Source organism: Electrophorus electricus, chromosome 5, assembly GCF_013358815.1.
Source record: "Electrophorus electricus isolate fEleEle1 chromosome 5, fEleEle1.pri, whole genome shotgun sequence".
Lineage (NCBI taxonomy): Eukaryota > Metazoa > Chordata > Actinopteri > Gymnotiformes > Gymnotidae > Electrophorus > Electrophorus electricus.
The window spans coordinates 22,058,376-22,074,319 of NC_049539.1; the positions used below are offsets into that span (position 1 = coordinate 22,058,376).

At 40.9% G+C, this 15,944-nt stretch overlaps 1 protein-coding gene and 1 pseudogene across 1 annotated transcript; both read left to right on the forward strand.

Moving 5' to 3' along the window:
- The window catches only part of LOC118241459, a 239,885-nt pseudogene that overhangs the window by 153,789 nt on the left and 70,152 nt on the right, over window positions 1-15,944 (forward strand).
- Window positions 1,698-10,253, forward strand: LOC118241366 (NACHT, LRR and PYD domains-containing protein 12-like). The gene is made up of 2 exons (XM_035526198.1): window positions 1,698-3,486; window positions 10,079-10,253. Exons 1-2 carry the CDS (start codon window positions 1,727-1,729, stop codon window positions 10,251-10,253), a joined length of 1,935 nt encoding a protein of 644 aa, XP_035382091.1. The 5' UTR covers window positions 1,698-1,726.

The following is a 15,944-nucleotide window of genomic DNA, read 5'->3' on the forward strand; positions in this document are numbered from 1 at the left end:
ATTAACACACTGAGCACTGGTAGACACATCACCTCTCCCTGAGTGTTTCAGCACCTCTTCATTAACACACTGAGCACTGGTAGACACGCCACCTCTACCTTAGTTTTTCAGCACCTCTTCATTAACACACTGAGCACTGGTAGACACGTCACCTCTCCCTGAGTGTTTCAGCACCTCTTCATTAACACACTGAGCACTGGTAGATACGTCACCTCTACCTTAGTGTTTCAGTACCTCTTCATTAACACACTGAGCACTGGTAGACACATCACCTCTCCCTTAGTGTTTCAGCACCTCTTCATTAACACACTGAGCCCTGGTAGGCATGTCACCTCTCCCTTAGTGTTTCAGCACCTCTTCATTAACACACTGAGCACTGGTAGACACGCCACCTCTACCTTAGTGTTTCAGCACCTCTTCATTAACACACTGAGCACTGGTAGACACGCCACCTCTACCTTAGTGTTTCAGCACCTCTTCATTAACACACTGAGCACTGGTAGACATGTCACCTCTCCCTGAGTGTTTCAGCACCTCTTCATTAACACACTGAGCACTGGTAGACACGTCACCTCTCCCTGAGTGTTTCAGCACCTCTTCATTAACACACTGAGCACTGGTAGACACGTCACCTCTACCTTAGTGTTTCAGCACCTCTTCATTAACACACTGAGCACTGGTAGACACATCACCTCTCCCTTAATGTTTCAGTACCTCTTCATTAACACACTGAGGACTGGTAGACCCAACACCTCTCCCTTAGTGTTTCAGCACCTCTTCATTAACACACTGAGCACTGGTAGACACATCACCTCTCCCTGAGTGTTTCAGCACCTCTTCATTAACACACTGAGCACTGGTAGACACATCACCTCTCCCTGAGTGTTTCAGCACCTCTTCATTAAAACACTGAGCACTGGTAGACACATCACCTCTCCCTGAGTGTTTCAGCACCTCTTCATTAACACACTGAGCACTGGTAGACACGTCACCTCTCCCTTAGTGTTTCAGTACCTCTTAATTAACACACTGAGCACTGGTAGACACGTCACCTCTACCTTAGTGTTTCAGTACCTCTTAATTAACACACTGAGCACTGGTAGACACGTCACCTCTCCCTTAGTGTTTCAGTACCTCTTCATTAACACACTGAGCACTGGTAGACACGCCACCTCTCCCTTAGTGTTTCAGTACCTCTTCATTAACACACTGAGCACTGGTAGACACATCACCTCTCCCTTAGTGTTTCAGTACCTCTTCATTAACACACTGAACACTGGTAGACATATATAACCTGTTACAGCCCAGCATACATAAGACAGTTAGTGCACAAGTAAAGCCCTGCACACACTCCGTGGTTATAAACTAATGGAGGTAGCACTGACCAAAGAGAGAAGGCAAAGCAAAGCTGCAGAAAGTAAGAACTACGATCCAGCTTGATTCAGTTAAGGACTCACTGAGCCATTACAGAATGTTCCATCTCATAACAATAATCAAATCTTTGACTCTCATTTGGAGTCTTTTTGATGTCTCCTTATTTGTTACTACTACTGATAGTTATTCTACTCTACAGTGATAAACAAACTTCAGAGAGAACATGATATAAAGTTAACATTTTGAAACTACACTAAACAGGCACTTTCCTTATTCACACTTTATATGAATCACAACTTTTTCTTCCCACTTTTTAACAGGTGGAAGAAAAAGTGATCTCAGTAGTAGGAGAATGAAAATAAAATATAAGGAAAAATTTGAGAAGTTGTATGAGGAGGCTCCACTAGAATGTGATCGTGTGCCTATAAAAGACACTTACACTGAAGTTTACATGATCAAAGGATGCACAGGAGGAGTGAACACAAAGCATGAAGTGAGACAGGTGGAGGACTTTTACCCCAAAACAGAAGAAACACCAATCACACTCAGTGACCTCTTCAAAGTGCAGTCTACTGAAAAGAAGCAAGGTACTAAAGTCCTGACATTGGGAATAGCTGGAGTGGGAAAAACAGTCTCTGTGCACAAGTTCATTCTTGACTGGGCTGAAGAGAAGTGCAACCAGGACATAGATTTCATCATGTACCTCCCATTTCGAGAGCTGAACTTGATCAAGGATGAAATGTACAGCCTCTCAGAACTACTTCTTTACTTCCATAAAGAGCTCTGTTCTGGAGAAGAAAAGGAGATATTAAATGAAAAACATAGGCTGCTTTTCATACTGGATGGATTGGATGAAAGTAGAATTCTTCTAGATCTTCATCAGAAGAAGGTATCTAATGTGAATGAAAAGACTACTCTTGATAAACTAATAACAAACCTCATAAATGGAGAACTGCTTCCTTCTGCTCTCCTCTGGATCACTTCACGACCTGCAGCAGTCAGTAAGATAAATGACCAATACTTTAACCCTGTTACAGAAATCCGTGGATTCAATGACCCACAGAAGGAGGAGTACTTCAGGAAGAGAATCAGAGATGAAGATCAAGCCAGCAGAATTATATCCCACATTAAGACTGCAAGAAGCCTTCATATCTTGTGTCACATACCTGTCGTCTGCAGGATCTCAGCCACCGTGTTTCAGAAAATGCTGAAGGATGGTACAGACATGAAAAATGCTCCAACAACTCTGACAGAAATGTACCTACATTTCCTGCTGTTTTTCACAGATCAAAAGACTAAGAAATACAACACAAAGCAAAGCACTAACGATGCAGTTTCATCTGAGACAAAAAGAGCAGAGGTGCTTGATATTGTGAAGCTTGGAAAGTTAGCCTTTCTTCAGCTGCAAAAAGGACAACTTCTGTTCTATGAGAAAGATCTGGAAGAATGTGGTATCGATGTCTGTGAGGCTTCAGTGTACTCTGGAATTTGTACACAAATTTTTAAACAGGAGGGGAAGATCTACAGCTTTGTGCATTTAAGCTTCCAGGAGTTTCTTGCTGCTGTATTTGTGTTCCTAACATTCAGGGATGAAGGCAACCCACTCCTTAAAACCCCACTGGAGAAAATTAAGTGGATGATAAAACACAGACTGTGTGATCTGCTCAAGACAGCAGTAGGTAAGGCCATGAGGAGTGAAAATGGACACCTGGACCTTTTCCTCCGTTTCCTCTTCGGTCTCTCACTGGAGTCCAATCAGAAGCTCCTGAAAAGTCTACACCCAGAACTGGACATCAAAGAAGAGAGTTTAGAGGAGACTGTGAACTACATCAAGAAAACCATCAAGAGAACAAAATCCTTTGAAAAGACTTTCAATCTATTCCACTGCTTGAGTGAACTGAAAGACATCTCTCTGATAAGTGAAATACAGACCTTCCTGAACTCAGGGGACCTCTCAACACAGACACTCTCATCTGCACAGTGTTCAGCTCTGGTGTTTGTGCTGCTGATGTCAGAGGAGATTCAAGAGAAATTTGAGCTGAAGAAATTCAGGCCATCTGATAAAGGACTGAAGGAATTACTTCCAGTGTTGAAAAATACCAGGCAAGCTCTGTAAGTATCTTTTGGATTAATAATTTTAATTGTTAAAGGTTTTTATTACTGATGCTCCTTCTGTAACTAATCAAATTATGTGTATGTATTTCTCAGTCAGAGCAAACTGAACAATAGTTTTCATTTCCAGTGGTAAAAGGTTGTACTGTAAGTATATTTTGAATGGTGAACTTTGGGGAATGGCTTTTCTGACAGCAACAACATTAAAGAACAGACAAGCCTTTATCTTAAGAGCAGACCAGTGCATTCCAAAATGACTGCAGTGTCTTCTTACCAGTTGGAATGCAACACATGACTGTCATTCTGTAATTCAAATGTCCCACTGGTTTCTCTGGCAAACACTCAGAAAGCCACACTGAGTCAAGACACAGGAGTGTTCAGCAAGGAGCTCTGTATTTTTTTTAACAGAGACAGAGAATATATATACATTGTGTGTGTGTGTGTGTGTGTGTGTGTGTGTGTGTGTGTGTGTGTGTGTGTGTGTGTGTGTGTGTGTGTGTGTGTGTGTCCAGCTATGGTTGGTGCTCTGTGAGCATGTATGTCTAGTGATGGTTGGTGCTCTGTATGTATCTATGTATGTCTAGTGATGGTTGGTGCTCTATGTGCATGTATGTTCAGTTATGGTTGGTGCTCTGTGTGTATGTATGTCTAGTGATGGTTGGTGCTCTGCGTGTGTATGTATATCCAGTGATGGTTGGCACTCTGTGTGTGTGTGTGTGTGTGTGTGTGTGTATGTATGTCTAGTGATGGTTGGTGCTCTGTGTGTGTGTATATGTCCAGCTATGGTTGGTGCTCTATGTGCATGTATGTCCAGTGATGGTTAGTGTTCTGTATGTATGTATGTATGTCCAGTGATGGTTGGTGCTCTGTATGTATGTATGTATGTATGTATGTCCAGTGATGGTTGGTGCTCTATGTGTGTGTATGTCCAATGATGGTTGGTGCTCTGTGTGTGTGTATGTATGTCCAGTGATGGTTGGTGCTCTGTATGTGTGTATGTATGTCCAGTGATGGTTGGTGATCTGTGTGTGTGTATGTCCAGTGATGGTTGGTGCTCTGTATGTATGTATGTATGTATGTATGTATGTATGTATGTAGGTATGTATGTATGTATGTATGTCCAGTGATGGTTGGTGCTCTGTATGTATGTATGTATGTATGTATGTATGTATGTATGTATGTATGTATGTATGTATGTATGTATGTATGTATGTCCAGTGATGGGTGGTGCTCTGTATGTATGTATGTATGTATGTATGTATGTCTAGTGATGGTTGGTGCTCTGTGTGTGTATGTATTTCCAGTGATGGTTGGTGCTCTGTGTGTGTGTATGTCCAGTGATGGGTGGTGCTCTGTATGTATGTATGTATGTCCAGTGATGGTTGGTGCTCTGTGTGTGTGTATGTCCAGTGATGGTTGGTGCTCTGTGTGTATGTATGTCCAGTGATGGTTGGTGCTCTGTGTGTGTATGTATGTCCAGTGATGGGTGGTGCTCTGTATGTATGTATGTATGTCCAGTGATGGTTGGTGCTCTGTGTGTGTATGTATGTCCAGTGATGGTTGGTGCTCTGTGTGTGTATGTATGTCCAGTGATGGTTGGTGCTCTGTGTGTGTATGTATGTATGTATGTCCAGTGATGGTTGGTGCTCTGTGTGTGCATGTATGTCCAGTGATGGGTGGTGCTCTGTGTGTGTGTGTGTGTATGTCCAGTGATGGGTGGTGCTCTGTCCTGTCTTAACCTGCTCCCCTTCCCCTGCACCCAGTGCAGTAGCCCAGGGGGCTGTGGTTCTGATAGAGTAGCTGTGTGTAAACTGGCTGCTGCTTCTTTTTCAGCTTTCCTTTTTCAGGGAGCATAGATGAGGGAACAACACTGTGTGTGTGTGTGTATGTCCAGTGATGGTTGGTGCTCTGTGTGTATGTATGTCCAGTGATGGTTGGTGCTCTGTATGTATGTGTGTATGTATGTATGTCCAGTGATGGTTGGTGCTCTGTGTGTGTATGTATGTCCAGTGATGGTTGGTGCTCTGTGTGTGTATGTATGTCCAGTGATGGGTGGTGCTCTGTATGTATGTATGTGTGTATGTATGTCCAGTGATGGGTGGTGCTCTGTATGTATGTGTGTGTGTATGTATGTCCAGTGATGGTTGGTGCTCTGTGTGTGTGTGTATGTTCAGTGATGGTTGGTGCTCTGTATGTATGTATGTATGTATATATGTCTAGTGATGGTTGGTGCTCTATGTGCATGTATGTCCAGTGATGGTTGGTGCTCTGTGTGTGTATGTATGTCCAGTGATGGTTAGTGCTCTGTGTGTGTATGTATGTATGTCCAGTGATGGTTGGTGCTCTGTGTGTGTGTATGTCCAGTGATGGTTGGTGCTCTGTGTGTGTATGTATGTCCAGTGATGGGTGGTGCTCTGTATGTATGTATGTGTGTATGTATGTCCAGTGATGGTTGGTGCTCTGTGTGTGTGTGTGTGTATGTTCAGTGATGGTTGGTGCTCTGTGTGTGTATGTATGTCCAGTGATGGTTGGTGCTCTGTATGTATGTATGTGTGTATGTATGTCCAGTGATGGGTGGTGCTCTGTATGTATGTATGTGTGTATGTATGTCCAGTGATGGGTGGTGCTCTGTCCTGTCTTAACCGCCTCCCCTTCCCCTGCACCCAGTGCAGTAACCCAGGGGTCTGTGGTTCTGATAGAGTAGCTGTGTGTAAACTGGCTGCTGCTTCTTTTTCAGCTTTCCTTTTTCAGGGAACATAGATGAGGGAACAACACTGTGTGTGTTGAAGTCACCACACTAGAGTGGGACAAGAAACTGAGCATGTAATTAAATTTACTGTAGGTTATGAGATCAAAGAATTTATGAGACAGGTGAGATGGGACAGGTGAGATGGGACAGGTGAGATGGGACAGGTGAGATGAGACAGGTGACTGGAGTTCTTCATTGTGAAAGAACTAAATGTATCAGACAAATAAACTCTAGTAACAGCCTAGCAGCACATGTAGCGTAAAGTGAAACAAAAAACACTGCAAACAACACACCAGTGGTAAAAATTTTGAATTTATTTCACCAAATACAAGTCTATTTATCAGTCCAAACACCATGTAGTAGTAAAGTTTAGTATTTATTTACCCAGGACAAGTCTATTTATCAGTCCAAACACCATGTAGTAGTAAAGTTTAGCCTGAAATGAGGTGAGGAATTGCTGAAGTACAGAAGAATTATTATTAGATTAAGCATAAAGAAACACTAACCAGGTAGAGAATGATCAGTGTAAAGAACCAGACTAACCAAGATTGCAAAAGATAAGGCAATGAATAACATGAACCAAACATACCAAATGACCCAAGCATAACATTGAACACAACAGAGCAGCAGTAACAGAGAGACAGTACACAGCACACAACAGAGCAGCAGTAACAGAGAGACAGTACACAGCACACAGCAGAGCAGCAGTAACAGAGAGACAGCACACAGCACACAACAGAGCAGCAGTAACAGAGAGACAGTACACAGCACACAACAGAGCAGCAGTAACAGAGAGACAGTACACAGCACACAGCAGAGCAACAGTAACAGAGATACAGCACACAGCACACAACAGAGCAGCAGTAACAGAGAGACAGCACACAGCAGAGCAGCAGTAACAGAGAGACAGTACACAGCACACAGCAGAGCAGCAGTAACAGAGAGACAGTACACAGCACACAGCAGAGTAGTAAGTGTGGTGGAGTTTCTGAGCTACTGAAGGCCATAATCATCTGTTCCTCGTGTCTGTCATTACAAAAATCTTTAACCCTTTTCGCTGCCTCCCATCATCAATGTTAGTGGTTCAAACGGTTTCCACAGTAAGTGCTCCAATCCAACTGTTGCTCTTATAGGCACTTGGATAGACAACAATAAATTAAGCACTTCAGCCAACAGATTATTTTCCAAATCCTCCTTACTCTTTCCCTTAAGCTAAGATGAGGAAATGCAGCCTCAGCTTCATCTAAATTAAGACAGTCAGCTGATACAATTTAAGATTTATTGATTCTAGCCACTGACACCTACAGAGTTTCTATATATTTTCTCAAGTCAAAAATGTGTTCGTGCTCCCTGCGTCTTACTTAACAAATCGCTATCCATATGATTATTTTCTAATTTGCTTCGCTGAATTCCATCAATTATTAATATGTTGACTTAACCATAACTTATTTGAGTAAATTAAAAATTTACACTATTCCAAAATTCTATTAATCGCCACTCACATTGTTTATATTCTTATCCTGTAATACTTTAATCCCACCTTCTCCTACTGCTACTATTTTAATGTGTCCGTAATATGTACACTCTCTACTGCTGTAACTGTCACCGGTTTTATATACTGTACCTCCATCCATTACTTTATTATATTTATTACTAAAACCTCATTAATATATTTTGCGTGTACACATTTTAGAATTAGATGATATTAATCACGTTTAAATAGATCTGTCTGTGTATTCATTCACTTCCTTTAGTGATTAAAATGAGTGACCTCCGTCCTATACAACCATACCACAATAATCTTAATTATAACCTGAAAAAAAACTGTTATGCTGGTATGTCGTATATTTCTACGGTATTTTTGTTATTCAACTCGCGATAGCCACATCAAGACAAACCGTTTTTACAGACAAAACATTGAACATTTATCTCTTAGTGCTGTTTTAGCTCTACTATTATTCTCTTTCTTCTCTTTTATTCTCTTTCTTCTTTAATTCTTTCTTTTATTCTGTCTTCTTCTTTATTCTTTTTCTTCTCTGCACATTTTCTTTACTTCACTCGTTGTGGCCACATGTAAACAAAAACAACTGGAACATACAACATTTAACATTTATCTCTTCAGCACTTTTTTTCTCACCATTTTCCGTTTACAAAAAGATTTTTATGAAATCATTTTCATTTTCACCAGCTGGTTTTCTAACTATTACTCTTTTTTGCTATTTTTATATTTTATCAGTCAATTCTCAGTCTGCACTTTTAAGACGCCCAAGACCTACTACAAAACTCTGTGAACAAGGTCTTAATACCACCTATGCAGAATGTTTCAAACAGGACTTCTGCTTACCTATAACGGTGCACATGTGTGGATTCAGACCCTGGTCACAGAACAACGCAGCTCTGGGTCATCTATCAGCTGGTGCTGATAACCCTACTGCTGACGGTGTGGGTGCGTTTGAAGAGAATAGCCGGTCCCATCTTTATTCTGAGCTCAATGTTACAAACGAGGCATAGTCTAGAATATGTCTAACAGTCACATACAACACACATTTTTATACAGTTTTCAGAAGTGATTATGTAATCACCCCACCTTCTTTACATACTAGTGTTTGACATCTCCACCACTATGTTCAAACATCCATTATTCAATATATGCAAATTGAGATTCATCATTATGCAAGTTAAACTTGACACCATTATATCCCATTGGAAGATTTTTTTTAAACAAAGATGATCTCAACTCACACCACCAAACATCTGCAAGATGATGTGGCAGGTCAGTATCACTCTGCCCTTGTGGTAAGATAATGAACCTTACTTAGCCACAGAACTCTCAAAGAGGCTTTCAAGTCTTTTAAAAACAGAGATCTTTTTCAACACTAATGAAGTTATTTCTCACGGGAACAGTTCAGAGTAATCTGCCTTAGACTTGTACAGAAGCCTTGAAACCTGTATCAGAGCCTCAGTTCTGCACTTAGAGTCCCAAAAGGTCTCTGACCTTAAGATACCACAGAAACATTATTCATGCTTTCAGACAGTCTTGCACCTCTCTGCACCTGCTACAGAGAGCTTTAAAGCCTATTATAATTAGATCACAGATCACCTCATGAAAATACAGAATAACGATTGGCCTTTACCCCAACACATTTTATTACCTTATTTTCGTATAACCAGAGCTCTGTAGTTTACATACTGAAGCTGAGAGTCTCCTGTAACCAGAGATATGTTTATCACTAATGATTAATGATAAATGTAACTGAGAAGTGTAGATTATTCACTAATGATTAATCTGCACTTCTCATAGATACATTTATCAGTAATGATTAATCTGAACATGCTGCACTCAACACAAGCAACAAATGACTGAAGTCATGGTGAAACACAAATACTAGATAGCTAGTAGACACTTAGCTTTGGTTAGTTGTCTGCATCAGCAAGTTTTGAATGGTCCAGTAGTCTCCTGTGACTTGTAGACATTGTTGATATCAGAATCATATGCAGTTGCAGAAAATGAATAAACAATAGGACAATAGTAAAGATTGGAATGCCTAAACTGTTATTCATGTGAAGGAATTTCAAAAACAGGAAATGGCATCACACAGGTGATGCCACCATCATGACAGCTCTTCCATCAAGTGGCACCATTCTGTTTGAAGAGAAATACATGGACTTCATTCATGACCTGTGTCTCATATTTTGTGCATGCACACACACACACACACACACACACACACATACACACACACATACAATTAGTAATATCTTTTCATTATCATAAACTCTTTTTGTGTTGTCTGTAGATCCTCTGACTGAACTACATTATTTACTGTATTTACTCTTTTACAGACTATCTGGCTGTGGTCTCACTGAAGGGTCTTGCAAATCTCTCACATCAGTTCTACAAACAGAAAACACACTGAGAGAGCTGGAGATGAATAATAATGACCTGCAGAATTCAGGAATGGTGCAGCTCTGTGCTGGACTGAAGAGTTCACACTGTAAACTGGAGATTCTCAGGTGAGTTTCTGTTAATTCATTCTCAAATGGAACCATTATGGTGCACAATTTATCAAATGTGATTGTCCTCTTCTTTAAAGAAATGACAAAACTGCCTTGTAGTGCAACATTAACAGAGTTAAAATAAGGCACTGCAGGACAAAGATATATAGATCCAGACAATACATTTCTGGTGAAACTAGCTGCATTTCATTAAATGACCACACTGTGACCACAAAGAGTTACATTTACAGTAGTAAAAAATAAACTAGTAGTACAACTAGTAGTAAAAAATAAAGAAATAATAATAATAATAAGAAGAAGAAGAAGAAGCATTAGGGTCTTGGGTTCGAGTCCCTCCCTCAGTGAAGTTTCTGTCTGCACTTGGGTCTTGGGTTTAAGTCCCTATTTGAGTTGAGTTTCCCTGTTTCTCTCAGCACTAGAGTCTTGGGTTCCAGTCCCTATCTGTGTAGGTTTCCTTCAGGATCTCTGGTTTCCTCTCACAGTCCATAAACACGGAAGTTAGGTTGATTGGATATTCTAAATTGTCCTCTTTGAATGTATGTTTGTATAGTGTTGGGTGGTGCTCTGTGTGTGTATATCCCCTGATGGTTGGTGCTCTTTGTGCATGTATGTCCAGTGATGGTTGCTGCTCTGTGTATGTATGTCTGCTGCTGTGTGTGTATATGTATGGACAGTAATTGTTGGTAAGTAACAGGCAGTAACAGAGAGACAGGACGCAGCAGTAACAGAGGGAATTTTCTTGAGTCTGTGAACTTAACTACTAAATTTTGCCTTTTTCTGGAGAAGCACCGCATGCCCTCAGAAACTACTTCCTGTTCCATTGGATCACAGAATGAAATGATCTACTGTTGTTCTCCAGAGGTCACTGAGTATATAGTAGCAGAACTAAAAGAATCTGGTATGTGTGCTATAATGTCTGTAGAGGACAGAGGCTCTGTTATTTCCAATTTTCTGGCCCTCGTTAATTGGTCATCAAGCATGAAGAAGAACGTTATAGGAGAGCTAGGGTGTTCTCTAAGGAAAACCACATAGATGATACATCTGAACCAAGAAGAAAGCAGCCCAAAGTAATGGAAGGCTTTGTTGTGGACTGTCTATATGGAGAATGTGTGACGCCCAGCACAGCTGAGATTTAGGTAATTCCAGACACTCAAGCGGTGTAGAAACTGTTGGATGCTCTAATGTTCCCATCTTTGAGACAGACTGTGCAGGCTCCTCTAACCACAGTGAACAGCTGTAGCTGTGAGCGCTCTTTTAGCACTCTTAGCCGCTCACATACATGGCTCCAGAGCACAATGAACCAAATGTGTGTAATAACTTACCAATAATATAATAAAGTCAGAAATGTAATAAAGTTTTGCACTTAATGATAGTGTAAACAGAAGAATGAGTGTAAAGTAAACTGGATTATGTAGAGAAAAGGTTTCTGCAGGCTTCAGTGTAAGGCCTCTGAAGGCCTCTGTGTCAGGTGTTGGACTAAGGCCAGGACATCACGAGATGGACTGAAAGAAACAGTTTTATTGTGATGAAATCCGATATTTTGTGTCAGGTAGATCGAAAAGTTGATTAATTCTCTGAGAATTTGATTTGCTTATTAAAATAATTGGTATCCAGTTCCCCATAAACATTAATATAACTATCTGTGATTCTAGATATTTGTTAGCTTTAGTTTAGCTAAATAATTGTTTAGATAAAAGTCTTGGGTAAATGGTGAATCACTTCAATTAAACCTTCTGGAGGATTACGTGGATAATAACATAGTAATCAGGGATTAGCCACCGTGGCTAATGTTGATTCCTTCATATGTATTTGAATCCATTTGATACAGAATAAGGAGGATGCTGTTAATAGTAGTGCTAGCTAATGAGATACCTACAGCCTAATAGTATCTAGACCAGTGTGCAAATATATATGTGTGATATGTATGATATATATGTGCATATATATTAGTGAGAAAGTGCAGAACACTTCATCCTTCCTAACACACTGACCTGTTTGTCAGTGTTCCATAGATACTTAAAGTTGTGGTGGACCATTTCTAATTTTGTAAAGTATATTTGATGTATTTGGTTGAATGTTTCACATTCATTGAGAAAGTGTAGCTCTCTACAGTGTCTTTGTTACACTGATGTCTTATATTGGCTGGTCTGGACCGCCAGGCTGTGTTAACTGAGTCTGGACTTTGTCAACATGGTTCTGTGTTTAATATCAGTCACTTTGAGCAGGTCGTCTGCTACAGTGTTCTGTTTCTTAGCCAGTTAATACTGCATTTTACTTTGTACTTGTGTTTGTGTGTTCCAGTGGGTGATGTAGTTTTGTTTTTGAAGTGATATAATTTGGCTTGATCTGATTGTTTGTATTTCAGTGATTTTTCTAATTTCAGAGGAATTATGAGTTTTGATAGTTCTGATTTCTACCAGATAGTGATTCCACCTGAATCTCTCCCTCTTTTAATGTCAGGGAGTGTAACAGCAGGGAGGAGGATTTCCTTGTAGTTTAAAGGACAGTGAGTCACCGAATCAGATTTATATCAGATTTACATCAGATTTACATCAGGTTTCATGGAGATTTATAATGTCTTTATCTTTTGTGTTATTTGTGAATTCAGTGTTTATACTTTTGCACCCAAACAGGGATGATTTTATGCCTTGAATGTTCCATAGAAAGACAGTTAATGGTTTCATTATTTAAATGAAGTATGAAAGGAAAAACACAAATACAAACAGATTCAAAGTGAGATAAACCTGTAAAAATGAAGGATTATGTTGTTATTATATGTACAAATATGTACAATTCATGTATATAAACATACATATTAAGATGGTGTAATGACTAACCTATAAACAGCGATGTTTATTTATTTGTCTATTTATTTATTAAATCATTTATCTATTTATTTATTTGTTGATTAATGAATTGTGAATTAGCTCAGCAGTCTGTTGCATATGAGTTTGAGCATCTGTGTGATCTCTCCATCTCTGTAGTGTTTGTGGAGGGTGGAGTTTGTACTACAGAGGCGTAGGTCTACTGTTTGGGCTGTGTTTTGGGGGTGGGTGTTGATGGCAGGTGTACTTTACTGTGGATGGCTTGCTGGGCAGCTGGCAGAGATGCTCACAGTGTCCTTGTGCAGGTGGACGTGGTCATGAAGGCTGTGGATGCTGAGGTTGGAGTGGTGTGCCAGGTGCACTTTAGCCAACAGTGCATATCCACAGGAGATCTCTGCATTTATCTTGTGGATTGTAGCTGGATGGAAGTCTCTACTGGGCAGGATGGTAGAGATGGTGATTTTGGAGGAGGGGAAGGTCTCTGTGGAGGTCTGTGCTACTCTTCTTACACACTCTGCTACACTCTTGCTGCGCCATCAAGTCATTCTGGATAATGAGGTGGCTTGGATTACCTGAGATGGCATGTGTAAGAAGCTGGAGGGCATTGCTGGTTCGGGAACACCAAACTTTTGCAACTTTAGATCCTGGGAAAAGCTGTTCCTCGTTTAAGAATTTTCCATTCAAATCAATTAAAATGACTATGCCTGCATCTGGAGGAATATTTGTATTGGGTTTTTTATCTGACTGAGTGTGGATGGACCGGATGGGGCTCAGTGTGGCAGTCTGTGGTTCAGAGTTGATTTAGTGTTGCTCTGCAGAATCAGAGGTCTGCTGATTGGCTTTTAGTCTCTGTAGCTCCTCCTTCAGAGTGATCATGGTACTGTCCCTGAGCTGTAGTTCTTCTCTTTTAGTCTCTGTAGCTCCTCCTTCAGGGTGATCATGCTACTGTCCCTGAGCTGTAGCTCCTCTCTTTTAGTCTCTGTAGCTCCTCCTTCAGGGTAATCATGGTACTGTCCCTGAGCTGTAGTACTTCTCTTTTAGTCTCTGTAGCTCCTCCTTCAGGGTGATCATGCTACTGTCCCTGAGCTGTAGCTCCTCTCTTTTAGTCTCTGTAGCTCCTCCTTCAGGGTGATCATGGTATTGTCCCTGAGCTGTACTTTCTCTCTGACTGCACTGAGCTCCCTCCTGAGAGCCGCTATGTCCTTCTGGGGCGCCAACACTTCTCCGCTCAGTTCCAGCAGTGAGTTTTTAACTGGTCCAGCTGATCTTTGAGATGCTGGGAGGGTTCGTTGGATGGTGGGTTGGACAGAAGAAGATGTTTGAATTCTATTGTCTCAGCTTCCTGGAGAGAAAGACTTTCTCTTTGCTGGAATACCGTGATCTCCATTTGTCTGTGTTGTGCTGGTCTGGCCTGTGTTGTGCTGGTCTGTGAGGTGTTTTCGCGTCCCTCCCCTGAACCCTGGGTTACGTGGCTACTAGTCTCCTCCTCCTCAGTTACTCTCTCAGTCTCTGCTGCTGCTCTGATAAAGGTAAATTTTTCCTGAACAGAGCAGAGGCCTCACTGCTTTGAAACATGATGGTGCCTTTGTGATAAATGTTCACAGTTAGGATGGTGTTATCCTCATCTTCATCTTCAGTGACTATCTGTCTTCCATTACATATGCCCCTTTTTATGTGTGGCTTGTTATGGCACAGACAGCTCTGTGGCAGCTCCACTGTATTCTGTATATAACAGGAGACTGGTGATGGTGGTTTTGTTCACTGTATTCTGTATATAACAGGAGACTGGTGATGGTGGTTTTGTTCACTGTATTCTGTATATAACAGGAGACTGATGACGGTGGTTTTGTTCACTGTATTCTGTATATAACAGGAGACTGGTGATGGTGGAGATTCTCAGGTGAGTTTCTGTGACTACTTTTGAATGTAAATAAAGAGCCATTTTAAAAAGGTCAGTGTCAGCTCCCTTATAGTACAGTATTAAACAAACATTGCCAGGCAAGGCAATGCAAGGAAATTTACACTTTTATATTATATTATAAAGTTCTCTTCTTTAAATATTTCTAAATATAGTTTTCTGTTGAAACCTCACTGCATTTCATTAAATGACCACACTGTGGAGACAGAGAGTTACATTTGTGATGCATGAGCAGATTTTCAAGTGTAGAAGAGAAATATAACATTGTAAAGAGAAGACCCAGATGAGTCCTTGTCCACATGTACAGGTGTATTTATTACAATGCTGCTTCAACTAGGCGCTTTGGCATTTTGTCCACAAGCTGCATTTTTGGTCACCTGAGCGCAGAAATTTTGCAAAATGTCTTTTACAATCACACGATTCCCTTGTGTTTTTGGGTGGGAGACCCTGTTCTCATTATGATTGACACCGTGTGTTCAACACATGTTGAGGTGAGCTGAACTGATAACCGTGCTGGAGGAAAGAACTCCACTGAAAGAATCTCACTGTAGCTCCACAGATCTGCTGTAGTGTCAGCTGTGTCCACTCTCACTGTAGTTCCACAGGTCTGCTGTAGTGTCAGCTGTGTCCACTCACTGTAGCCCCACAGGTCTGCTGTAGTGGCAGCTGTGTCCAATCTCACTGTTGCACCAAAGGCCTGCTGACTTGTTTAGTTGGGGTTGTTTTGTGTTAATGTAAATGGTTGATTTTAGTTAATAAATTAGTTGTGTGAAGTAGCGATATTGTGAGTCGAAGTTATGATCCAACTGAAACAACATGTGAATGGTCCTCTTCTCCCCAGTATTTTACTGCACACATACAGTCCATGAAGGACAAACTCCAGGGGCACATTTCATGTCAACAGCAGACATGAGATAGTTGCCTCACACACACTTAACTGACTGATTGG

Excerpts from the sequence above, each read along its gene's own strand:
- LOC118241366 (XM_035526198.1), top strand. The coding sequence starts at position 1,727 with ATGAAAATAAAATATAAGGAAAAATTTGAGAAGTTGTATGAGGAGGCT. Across the intron at positions 3,487-10,078 it reads AAAAATACCAGGCAAGCTCT|ACTATCTGGCTGTGGTCTCA; the intron begins GTAAGTATCTTT and ends ACTCTTTTACAG.